The sequence below is a fragment of the Felis catus genome, chromosome A3, assembly GCF_018350175.1.
Source record: "Felis catus isolate Fca126 chromosome A3, F.catus_Fca126_mat1.0, whole genome shotgun sequence".
NCBI lineage: Eukaryota > Metazoa > Chordata > Mammalia > Carnivora > Felidae > Felis > Felis catus.
Genome location: NC_058370.1, coordinates 38,591,911 through 38,605,218, shown reverse-complemented (window position 1 = coordinate 38,605,218; position 13,308 = coordinate 38,591,911). Strand labels below are relative to the sequence as shown.

The window sequence follows — 13,308 nt, the reverse complement described above, 5'->3', positions numbered from 1 at the left end:
CTCTTTGGTATCCTTTTATCTGGATCATCGCCTCAGCCTTTCTTTGTTTTTTATGATATTAGCATACTTACAGAATACATTCCCTTTTTTTTTTGTTTTCTTTCCAACAAAGTGTTTCTACTTTGGGGTGTCTAACAATAAAACTCAGTGTTCTGATCTGTATACTATGTTAGTTATGTTGAATCTTTCTCAGTGTATCACATCTGGAGACACACAATGTTCACCTGTCCCTCACCAGTGATATCAGTTTTTACCAGCTGTCCAGATGCTGTCGGATTTCTTCCTGATATAGTTACTGTGCTTTCTGTTGGATGTATTTTCATTGGAATTGCTATCCTGAGATTAGAATCTGAAGTAAGAGATATGGAATATCTGCATAGGGTGGCATGGGCAGGACCAGGAGAAGCTGGCTGAACTTCTCTCTGTCCCTGGAACAATTTCTGAGCAGTTGGAACTAATGGAAAGATTCAATCTGTGGGTGAACTGCATACTTTATTTGAGTATTTAAAATAAAGTTGTTTTGTAGGGGTCTGCTTAGAAGTTTTCCCACTGTATGGTTTCTGTTCAATCATCTGTATATATTTGTGTTTGAACAAAAATGTGGAAATAATCTTCATTGATGTGTTCATGTTGTTGGCATCTACTCTATATACCCATGAATAACAGCAGAATTTTTGATAACTGTGGGATTGGAATGCAGGGGATGATTATCTCTTCTATTCATATTTTAGCCTCAGCCAGCAGGAAAAGAATTAACTCAAGCCATCCCTTGCCCCACTCCCCTCAAAAGGAAGGGTTGTTAACAACCTGATGTTCCTTCGCCATGTTGGCCATGGGAAATTGTCTCAAGAAGCATTAGCCGAAACCAGTTTCACTTCCTGGCTCATGTGTTACAAGCTCTCAAGTTTCTTGTCTCTATGTAGACCAAGAATGGCTTGTCCTGCAAGTCATTTTGGCTGCTTTTCCAGTGACCAGGTGTGTAAGTGGCATAAAAGGACTCTGAGTCTGCTGAGTCATTCATTTTAGATTCAAAGGAGGAAGAAGTAGGAAATGACACTTGGGTGTCCAGCTTCTGCCCCAGCAATGGCGGCTAGAGAAGCTGTATTAGTTATCTATTGCTACGTAACAAATTACCCCAACACAATTAACACTTATTATCCACAGATTCTGCAGGTTAGGAATTTGGGAAGCTTAGGTGGGTGTTCTGGCTCAAGAAAGTTGTGAGCTGCAGTCAGGATGTTGGAACTACAGTCATCTGAAAGCCTGAGTGAAGCCAGAAGATCAGTAAAGATATCCTGTTCACGTGCTTGTTGGCAAGAGGCCTGAGTTCTTCTGTATAGGCTGCTTAAGTGCCCTCACTAGTGATGCCAGAGAGAAGAACAGGCAGAAGCCATAAGCCTTTAACACGTAGCCTTAAGAATGACATATCATCACTTCTACTGTATTCTTTCGATCACATAAACCAATCCTGAGACAATCCAGGAAGGGACTATTCAAGGCATAAATACCGGGAGGTGGGCGGGGTGGGGGGGGAATCATTGGAGAATCACTACCATAAAGTCTTACGCTGGAGAGTAGGAAATTCTTGGTTAGTGTTTAAGAAAATGTTTAGTCTCCCAGTTGAGTATATACACGTGTCTGTCTGCTTATCTATCTATCTATCTATGTATCATCTATCTTTCTATCATCATCTCTATAGACCGCCAAGGGAAATCTGGAAAATGGTAGAATTTGGGTTAAATTCCAAATAGTAACAAATGCAGGATAGTGAAGGTGTACAAGAACTATTATGGGGACAGTTGATCTTTACAATCCATAAGCAGATGGGTCTTTTCCTTCTGAGGCTGTTCAAAGCCTATCTCAAATCAAAGCTTATACCTTTGTTTTCACTGCCACTAGACACGAGGGAGGGCTACTAAAGGCATTGAACAAAGCCAATTCATCCAGAGATCAGCATGGAATGAAGCAGAACTGTCCAAACACCTTTTGTTGCTTCCTGAAGTACATATATCTTAGTTTGTGTGTATATATATATATATATATATATACACACATACATATATACCTATACCTATATATATATATATATATATATATATATATACACACACATATGTATGTATGTGTATATATATATATATATATATATATATATATATATATATATACACACACATATATATCATATAACATATTGGTTCTTCATTAACTGGCCAAGACCTTATTTTTCAGCTCTTCTCCAGTAGTTCAGCCTCACACTAGAAGTCTTGCTGCTTTTTACACACTCCAGGTTATTCTGTTTAGAAATTTCCTTTCCCATATCCCTGATCAGAATTCTCTTAATCCTTCAAAGTCTATGGCAAATGCTATCCATTTCATGCAATCCCCAAAGTGAAATGATCTTTACATTCCTCTGGGTCATCATAATGTTTTCTACTATCCTTTGGTGGCACTGGCAATGAAAATATGAGGATAATAATAATCACAATAACACAGCAGGTACAAGTGACTCAGAAGTTTTCACTGCTAGGCATTGTGCTAAGCAATGCCTTCACTTACATATCAGTGAATCAGGCATTGTAATTATCATTTTTGGAATAAGTAAATTGAGATCCAAGAAGGTTAAATAATTTGACTAGGACCACATGCTAATAAGCTATAGGACAAGGACACAAATGTTTGGGGGGGGAAGCCTATACTTTTTTCTTTAATACCAAAGATATTGTATGATAACAATTATATTTTTAGGAAAATTTATTTATGAGGAAGTTGGCATATTTTAAATGTAAAATTCAATGATTTTAATAAGAATGTAAATATCACACCAATCAAAATATCAAATATTTCTATGACCCCAGAAAGTTCCTTTATGCCTCTTCTCACCAATTCCCTCCCCTATAATCAGAGTCAAGCATCTTTGTGATTTCTATGACCATAGATTAGTTTTGTCTGTTTTTTATTTGCTATAAACAAACTCATACACTATATACTATTTTGTGTCTGGTTTATTTCATTAAAAATAATTTTTCTGAAGAGTCATCCATGGTGTGGGTATCCGTAGTTTATTCCGTTTTTTTTTTTTTTTTAAATCAGAGAGTCATATTCCATTATATGAATGTAACAGATCTTTTCCATTCTCCTATTATAGATATTTGGGTTGTTTCCAGTCTTGGCTATTATGACTAAATCTGCTGTGGACATTCTTGTACAAGCTTTTTTGTGGACATGTGCTGGAAATTCCAAGGTGAAGAATTTATGGATCATGGTATAGGGATATTTTTATAAGACTGCCAAGCTGTTTTTCAAAGAAGTTGTATAATTGTACCCTCCAGCAATGGGTGAGAGTTGCTTCATATCTTTGCTAATATTTGGTGTTGTCATCTTTTTTATTTTAGCCATTTTGGTGAGCATGAAGAGGTCCACTGGCCAAAGCCTGTACTCTTAATCACTGCCTGATATTGCTGTGGCCCTTTTTCTACTTAACCCACAATACAGTTACTTTGATACATATCGGCCTCTCCTAGCAGATTGTAAGCATGTGCTGGGTGGGAATAGTGAAAGGAGTTCTTCTAAGGAAGAACACCACTTTTTACCTTACAATAACATAAAACTTAAGTCTTAAAACTTTCCTAAGGCAGAGTTATAGAAAAGGGAGAGTTATAACACTTCTGATGATTAAATGTCAGTCCTAAGAGATCAGTCATGTTTTCAGAGCTGCACTGTAAGACCACAAATAACAGTGACACTAATGTGTTTGGGTTACAGTTAGCAATCTGGGTGTTTAAGACACTTCAACCATTTGTTTAAGGTCAGTAGAGGTTAACAAGCCAGTAGTGAAAATAAACATAATTGTGTTTCATGAGGCTAAGTTCCCCCATTCAAATGGGGCAAGGACAAAGACGCATGTTCTAGAAGAAAGCAGCATATGTCAGGAGAGATGCATTGATACTCACTGTTGTGTTTGAAGATCCTTATGGTTGCACCTGAGAGTCGGGCCCCGAGTACGAGAGATGCATGGTTTAACTCATCACTTAAAATGAGGCATCCCTGTTCAGAACGCAAACACACAAAGCACAGGCCAATAAATAAAATTAAAGAAAAATAGCATGTGGAAACAGAACGACACTTCAAGACCTTTAACAGACATCCCTCAAACCCATTTTCATTTTAAAAGGCCAAGAGTTTTACCTGGTGTCTATATGGGTAAAATCCTGTAGACAATTAGCTGATGAACATGGGGATTATTTTAAGGGATTATATCTTTAATCATTTGCATTTGATTTTCATCAGAGAAGATCATTCAAGATCTTGGTTAAATGCCAGCTAGCATTTTCTTTTTTTTTTTTAATTTTTTTTTCAACGTTTATTTATTTTTGGGACAGAGAGAGACAGAGCATGAACAGGTGAGGAGCAGAGAGAGAGGGAGACACAGAATCGGAAACAGGCTCCAGGCTCTGAGCCATCAGCCCAGAGCCCGACGCGGGGCTCGAACTCACACACCGCGAGATCGTGACCTGGCTGAAGTTGGACACTTAACCGACTGCACCACCCAGGCGCCCCAGTGCCAGCTAGCATTTTCTAAAGAATTGATGTTTGGCAGGAAAATGGATATACTTTGGGTGGGTTGTGGATTTGCTGGGTTTCCTCAATCATGCGTTGGATTATTTGGGATATGGTGTTCTTGTTCTGGAGGGGAGGGGTCTTTTCTGCAGGGTCTTTCAAGCTCTTGTTTCCCTATTCTCATTCTCCTCTGTATTGACATCATTGTAGACCAAAGTATCAATGCTTTCCAGTTAAAAACTTTGCATTTGGAAAAGTATGGATGGCAATTCAGTCTGAGGCAAGTGAAAAAGATCAATCAAATTTACTTCTTATAAATTACAGTTGTAAATTTATTTTCCTTTTTTAATTTAAAACTTTCAAAACTATAAAATTGTTCCAGCATACAAAAAATGAAGAGACAAACTATGGTGGCCATTTGTTTTTGTGGCCACCCAGAAGCTTTGAGTTCTTGCTTATACTTTAGAAAGTTCACACATGAAGTGTTGTAAGTTTTTTGGGGAAGAGCCAACAATACTCTAGATGAGTATGTGTGTATTTATAATTTTTTGGTGGACATTTGAGAGTTACTTATAAACCTGATGATACCTCACCCCTAAATTCTTCAGCATGTACTTACTAAGAACAAGGATGTTCTCTGTCTAAATCACAATGCAATGATCACGCCCAAGAAAGCCAACATTTATGTAGTACTAGCATCTAAGAGACAGCCCAAATTCATGTTTCCCCAACTGTCCTAATGATGTCAATGTCTTTTATAGATGTTTTCTTTCCTTCTATTTTTTTCAGTGCAGAATCCAATCAAAGATAATATGTTGCATTCAGTTGTCATGAGTCAGATTTCTTAAACCTAAATCTGATTATGGCACTTACTTAAACGCAGCCAATCAATGTCCCCATTTTCCTCAGAAAGAATTTCCAACACTCAAGGAGAACTACAAGGCTCTGTGCAATTTGGCACCTGCCTTCATCTCCAGTCTCCTTATCATCCACTACCCTGTATTCTAGTTCTTCCAAAGCTCAGTGCTTTATGCATGCTGCTATCTCTTCCTTACCTTAAAGAAAAAAACTTAACAGACAAGTAACAGATTCAGTTCTCACGTCACACACTTTGCACGAGCATCTCAGCCTTTCTTAAGAAGAGCTTGGAAGCAACTCTTTTGCTTTTCTCCATGTATGTGCATGCCTTTTCTGTGGCATTCATCCTATTTTATTTGGTGTATCGTTTCCCCCACCAGACTGTAAACTACATAAACTTACAAGGCACAGATCTTGTTCATCTTTGTCCTGTATCTTGCCTTATATGAGGGCAAACTAGTTTCTCAACAAGTGATTTGTTAATGAATAAATGAGTGGCATGAGCAAAATGTTTTGTTCAAATAAATGCCCAATAAGTGTTTTCTGCATTGCACCTGGGGACTTGGGAACCTAAAAATTTAACTGTTTTTGCTAAACTATCATCAAAGATGAGATATGACCCACATCTAGGGCTTTAATTCTATAACTGAAATATCATTATGAACAGATTTGCTGGACTCAGCTGTTATATTTATTTAAAAAGCTGGACATCCAGGGGCAATTGGATGACTCAGTTAGTTAAATGTTTGACTCTTAATTTCAACTCAGGTCATGATGCGGTTTGTGAGATTGAACCCCACATCTGTGCCATCAGCACAGAGAATGCTTGGGATTCTCTTTCTTTCTCTCTCTCTCTCTGCCCCTACTGCACTCATTCTCTCACTCTCTCTCTCAAAATAAACATTGAAAAAAAATAAAAAAATAGAAAGCTGGACATCCAATCAGCTTTTCCTAAAAAAAAGGACCTTCTCAGCCATACTTCTAACAGTACCTGCCCAGAGTTGTAATTCTTAGGCACACAGAAGAAGACAATTATGTTAACAAATTCTCACCTTTCCAACTAGTGCTGGGATATTCATTGAGTTAGTTGCAAATCCCATCCCAAAGACCATAGCTGCTTCTACATTCAGGAACTCAGCCACAAGGTTCTCCAACTCTTTGTGTTTATCCAAACTTCCTGCACAGGAAATGATAGGATGAGTCAGTTTTCCCTTCTCTCAACAAGATCGAAAACTCGAAACCCAGTGCATCACCAAAAGACATGTGTGAGAATGTATGTATATTTGTCACAGCCCCAATCAAGAAACAACCCAAATGTTCACATACTGCAGAATGAAGGAATTAAATGCCTTGTGGAGATATTTACAGAGCAGAATTAAACACAGGAAGGAACAATAGTGCCCCACACAACAAAATGAAAAGAATCTCACAAATATATTGTTGCGTGAAAGAAGTCTGACACTTACACATGCATACAGGCTGAATCCACTTACATAAAGTTTACAAACTGGGGTGCCTGGGGCACTCAGTCGGTTAAGTGTTCGACTTCGGCCTAGGTCAAGATCTTGCCGTTGCCGAATTCAAGCCCTGCGTCAGGCTCTGTGCTGACAGACTGTGTTCAGAGATTGGAGCCTGTTTCAGATTCTGGGTCTCCCTCTCTCTCTCTCTCTGCCCCTCCCCCACTCACCCTCTCTCATTAGAAGTCAGGATAGTGGTTAATTTTGTTGGGAGCACGAGGAGACCTTTGAGATTCTCTAAATGTTGTGTTTCTAGATCTCGATGCTGGTTACATGGGTATGTTTGCTTTGTGAAAATCTAATACTTAACAACTGGCATACTTTTATATATAAATATTGATAATGCAATAAAACCTACAAAAAATACCACAATTTTTCTCTTCCCTCACCCTACATCCCTCAAATGACTAATTAAATTGTAACGCTCCCAGGGGGTGCCCCACACTTAAATGCAAACAGATCCCATGACATCTATAGACAGTAGTAAATCTAGTTATAAATTATTGAACCTTTGGAGTGTGCTAGATTTCAAAGGTTACCATTCAAGTTATCTCATTTAATCTTAAAAGCCCAATAATGCAGTTATTACTTTATAGATTAGAAAACCAAGGTGTAAAGAGGTCACAGATAAAAACCAACAGAGATAATCCAGTCTAACTCCAAAGTTCATGTTTTACCATTCTGCTATCTTTTATATGCTTATGCTCTGACTCCTTCTTATACTGAATCGCTCATGCCTTACTAAGAGTAAATGTTAATGATCCTCATATTTTTCTGTTTGCCGTCACTGTCCTAGATCTGCAGTGTCCAATATAGTAGTCACGAGCTACATGTGGTTAGTGCAATAGAGTTTTAAATTGTACTTAATTTTAGTTAACTTTATTTAAACTTAAAAACTGAAGCATTGTAAAATATTTTCCACTGAACACAACTTTATTATCTGGGTAGGATTATATTCTACTTATTTCACTTTAACCAATGAAAATTTAGTGTCTGAACTGAGATGTCCTGTAAGAGTAAAATACACATTATTTTTTGAACGTTTAGTACAACAAAACAAAAACAATAACAAAAATAATGTAAAATGGTTCATAAATATTTTTATATTGATTACATGTTCAAATGATAATATTTTGGATATATTGGGTCAAACAAAACCCATAATGAAATTAAATTTACTTGTTTTTTTTAACTTTTTTTTAATGTGGCCACTAGAAGTTTTATTTCATTTTATTTCATTTATTTTTTAATTTTTAAAAATTAAAAAAATTTAATGTTTATTTATATTTCTGAGAGAGAGAGACACAGAGTGCAAGCAGAGTGAGGGAATGCAAGAGAGAGAGAGGGAGACACAGAATCCGAAGCAGGCTCCAGGCTGTGAGCTATTAACACAGAGCCCAACACCGGGCTCGAACTCATGGACCATGAGATCATGACCTGAGCTGAAATCGGACACTTAACTGACTGAGCCATCCAGGTGCTCCTGGAAATTTTAAATTACATATATGTCTTGCATTATATTTTTATTGGACACTGCTGCTGGAGATGATTCATTGGACAAAACACAAAAATGTACAAGTGGAGGTACGTAATTTGCAACCACAGAACACAGAAGCAGATTTAACTCAGCTTTAAGTTAGAGGAATATTATTAGCACATTCAGGATTACTTATAAACATGCTTTTTTCAACCTAAAGGTCAACATGTTTTACTATACAGAGTGTGATATCAGAATTTTATTTAAATTGGTAAATTAGCTTGCTTCTTGTGCTAAAATGGTGAAGGGTTGAACTTGAGAAGGCATTGACTAGTGAGTTCAAAATTTTATTTTGCATTTAATATGAAAGAGCACATTTCATGTATAATCTTTGCCCTTCCTGAGAGGTCACACTGTCATACAACAGATGGCTGCTAGCCTTTCTTCTCAGTTCAGAATTCATTTATCCTCCCAAATGTCAGAAACCATAGTAAAACAAGTATTCTAGCAGAATCAATTTTACTCAAGCTTGGGGGGAGGGGAGTTAAAACTTAAATTGTATTTAAAACTTTATTATCAAAATACAGAGAAAAAAGGAATACTAAAATTTAAAGATGTGACATGGACACATAATCACTCATTGTATTTGTTTTTACCTAACAGAGACTACATCCAAAGGGAATGACCCCACGATAGATAGTGACCAGGCCATTGGCCTGGGCAGGACATCCTTGGGTTCTGGCCCAGCTCTTCTGCTAAATAACAGAACAGCCTCTGGCTAACTCTTCTGGAAGTTTCCAGAGAGGTTGGGAGAAGTACTGTTTTAGGCTTCCCTGATGTCGGGACTGTTTTTTTCCTCCACATAGAATGGTCTTCTTGCAGCTCCCACGCACTTTTTGACGTCCACCTAACATGATGTCTTTCTTCAGGTGCTGTTTTCTTTTTTTTTTTTTTTTTTAATGAGACAGAGAGAGACAGAGCCTGAGCAGGGGAGGAGCAGAGAGAGAGGGAGACACAGAATCCGAAGTAGGCTCCAGGCTCTGAGCTGTCAGCACAGAGACCAATGCGGGGCTCAAACTCACAGACTGTGAGATCATGACCTGAGCCGAAGTCAGACGCTCAACCGACTGAGCTACCCAGGCGCCCCCTCAGGCGCTGTTTTCAACTTCTCCAGGCACACTTGGTCAGTTTCTTCTGAGATCACAAAAGCTTCATCACATAATGATTATAGCACTTATGAAGTTGAACTAAGAACATTCATGGGGCCATCTTCTCTACTACAGAAAGAGCCCTCAGAGTGCCAATACTGTGTGCAGGATGTTCATCTTGGCAACCATAGAGACTAGTGCAGAACTAACACACACTAGGTGCTTGTTGAATAGCATGCAGACTTTTGATGGAGTATAAGGACAGAACTGAGCCCAGAGTAGGGGACTGCACATGGAAGAAGGTCAAGAAGCCATGTGATGCCAGGGCAACAAGGTGTCTAAGTAGTGAGCTCCACTTTGAAAGTACCCATACCTGAAGAAGTCCCTGGCAAGGATGAAAGGTGCCCAAACATTGCCAACTTGGTACATTTCCCCATGAGCCTTTCCTTCCCAGAGACTTGGGTGACAACTGTGTTCTGGCCCAGTCACCCGGAAGTGATGAGTAGAAGTTCATGGTGACTCTCTATGATGTCTTTCTCCACCTTCATCTTACCCAAATCTGCCATCCTAGGGTTTTATCTGTAACAGTTGCATCACCAAAAGTCCTTAGGATTATGTGGAATGTATTGTAAGCAAACAGCCAACCAATTAATAAGAAGTGGGTGTGTCCAAGAACAACCTGAGAAATTGCCCTCTATGAGGTCTTTATCATTAGCCCTGGCTTAAGGAGAGGGAGAAGAGAGGAAATGCAGGTATCCATATTAGGTCTACAGATCCAGCCTTCTTCTGGATTTCCAGTGGTCAAGTGGATAGTAAACTAATTTTCAAATATACCAATTTCTATGACCAGACGTCTCACAGCTGAGGTATGAATTATGAGTGGTTTTGCACGTAGGAGCTTATCTTCATTTATAGAAAACAACAGTTCCCACCCAACCCACCTTATCATAGGATTTCTCTGTTTGGTGCTCCTGGCTCAAATTTCATAAACAGATATGAGAGAGTCTCAGGATTCCTAGACATTTTCTACTTCAGGAAGCCATGCTTCTCAAAGTTAGCAAAGCTGTCTGGGTGGGATGTGGTTCATTAAGGAATATTGAGAAGTATGGCTTTATTTGTATTAATAGAGTGCTACTTTCCTCCTCCTGCTCTTCACACTGAAGAACTAAAAATGTAGGAAGACTTGGGGAAACAAAGCAGTCACAAAAACGTAACAAGCTTGCTTTTTGTAAATATTCAGGCTATACCCCAATTTGGGTGGAGGTGCCTGAGTCATGTCAAGCTGCAGTTGGTGGTCTGAGTGCTTGAGTGGTTCTAGAAATTATTGTCAACATTTTGTCTTTATTATGTAAATATGGACTTTTTTTTTTTTTAAATCCCAAGAAAGCATAGCTATAGTCCTAACCAAAGGTACAAATAAATCCACAGTAATTTTTACTTCTTTTTCTCTCTGACTTTGGTTTTGTTTCTGTTTTTCAGTCTCTGAAGGTCAACAGCCGCAAATTGGCTAGTGACAATGGATCTCCAAATTGCTACGTTGTGCATATATTGACATTTATTCTCATCCTGAAGGTTTATTTATCCAATGGGATACTGCAAACCTGCTTTGTGAATAAAAGAACAAATACAAACAGGATGTATCCTCTTCCCAGCTCTCTCCATGGTATTTTCATGCGCCAAACACTGGGCTTAGCACCATCAGTCAAAACAATAAAAATTAGATGCAGGAGAAAGTATGGATATTATGTTTATAGACTGGATACTTCTGCTGGATTTTTATTGATACTGACTGGTTCATACTCTTTAGTCAGAACATAAAGACTGCTGGCCTTCAAACTGACACTGACTAATAATAGTAAAGGGTGTGGGTCTTATTAACAAGCCTGTTTCACCACCCATGTCTTCTGTGTGGCACACGTGAAGACTAGTTTTCAAATTGTGACTGCAGTCACTTTTTGTCCAGAATATCCTGTTTGTAGATTGTTCTTTAGACTTGATCTAGGAGCAGACTGGCATTTGTCATGACAACCTGCCAGCGGGCTCATCTGGCTGTTCCAGTTGTGCCATGGATATCAGCCCACATCTGAGCCAGTTTGCTTGAACTGGGGACCTGAATGTGGGAAGTTAAGAGTAGACATTGACAAGGTCCTTGGTCTTCCTCAAGTTGATATCAGTGACTATAAAGGATACACATAGGTGCTGGTGTCAATGAAAGTTAATCTGTATCCTTAGTGTGTTTAGATGTAACAGGATTTTTTTTGTGTGTCTAAATGAAATAAGAGACAAAACTTTGATATACGTTGATGTGCACTGGATTTGGAAATCTGAACAATTGCTAATAAATCTAGAGGACTCCTCTTCCCTACTGCTATGATGGCGAGTGCTCATCTACACAGCAAACATTTTATAGAGGGCCAGAGAGAAAATATTTTGACTTTGTGGGCCAGACGGTCTCTGTTACAACTATTCAGCTCTGCCATTATAAAGTGAAAGTGGTCATAGACAATACACAAAAGAATGGCTGTGGCTGTGTGCCAATAAAACTTTGATGGATACCGAAATTCGAATTCCATATAATTTCACATGTTGCAAAAATATTATTCTTATTTTTATTTTTTTTGACCACTTAAAATTGTACGAAGTGTTTGTGACCTGCAGGCCGTACGAAAACGGGGCAGCTGGAATAGTTGGGTGACCTTTGAGGTAGATGGTCTCTGATGTTAGCTATGAATAGTATGGGGTAGTGCCAAGAGCTCTTCAGTGGAACCCAGGAGAACTGGTGTCCAGTCTTGACTCCTCGGCCCACCGACTGCAGACACATTGATTGGCAGGTTATTAAAAAGCTCTAGGCTTCATGCATCGCATCGTATGCTATTTGTGTGGGTGGAGAGAGGGTGGAGGAACACGCACATATTCTGAAATTCCGAGTTTCAACTTTGTTCACTCATCCCAGGCATCGCCTTGCTGGAAAGTATTATACTTACATAAAATTATTGGGATATCTTGTTGAATTGTTATGCTCACTTGGCTCTGTTGAACCTACAAGGCCAAATCTGCACTTGCAGAAATATCTCTGCTCGTTGCAATTTGGCTGTGCTGTAATTTCTGTCATTGTCAAGAGAGGGGCAATTACCTTGTCAGAACTATAACAGGTATCTGGAAATTACCAAAAGGCTTTCAGAAACCGAGATACGCTTTCATTTTCCTACTCCCAAACAATTCCCCTGAGAGTCTGTCTCCCGTTAAAAATACCCTTAAAGAAAAATAAAGAGGCTTAAGAGAAACACAATGAAATCTCATTAATCAGAATTTACAATAATTTGGTTGGAGAGGAGCTGGCACTGTTTATGAAGAAGGGTTTTGCTGTGTAAATTAAGAAGGTACAGCTAATTGATGTGGGGATGTTTATAGCTTATTTAATCAAATCCACTGCTTTAAAGCATGTTTATAGCATTGATTTGCATAAAATGGTATTAATTAAAATTGCTTTTTTTAAAAAAGAAAACAAGATCTCTACTTAGTAGCAATTTCTTAGAAACTGCTCAATCTCATAGGAACTTTAAGGCCATAAGATGATATTTATTTGAAATTGCTTTAATTCAGACATTTTGCAGATTCAGGCTGGTCCCTATTTCAATAGTTCAGGCTGGTGAGACTGTACGTTTCCTGGATCTAGACACAAATATTTGAGAAAGAAACACAGAAAGAGCCATGATAATTTGAATGAAATGATAGCAGACAATTTTCC

The 13,308-nt window shown here is 38.4% G+C and overlaps 1 protein-coding gene across 1 annotated transcript in view; it reads right to left on the bottom strand.

Moving 5' to 3' along the window:
* Window positions 1-13,308, bottom strand: part of SPTLC3 (serine palmitoyltransferase long chain base subunit 3) — a 130,962-nt gene that overhangs the window by 63,405 nt on the left and 54,249 nt on the right. Inside the window, exons 5-6 of the mRNA XM_011280956.4 lie at window positions 6,471-6,595; window positions 3,954-4,047 (exon numbers count right to left, since the gene is read on the bottom strand). Coding sequence (XP_011279258.2) covers window positions 3,954-4,047; window positions 6,471-6,595 — 219 coding nt within the window. The remainder of the gene's footprint in view (window positions 1-3,953; window positions 4,048-6,470; window positions 6,596-13,308) is intronic.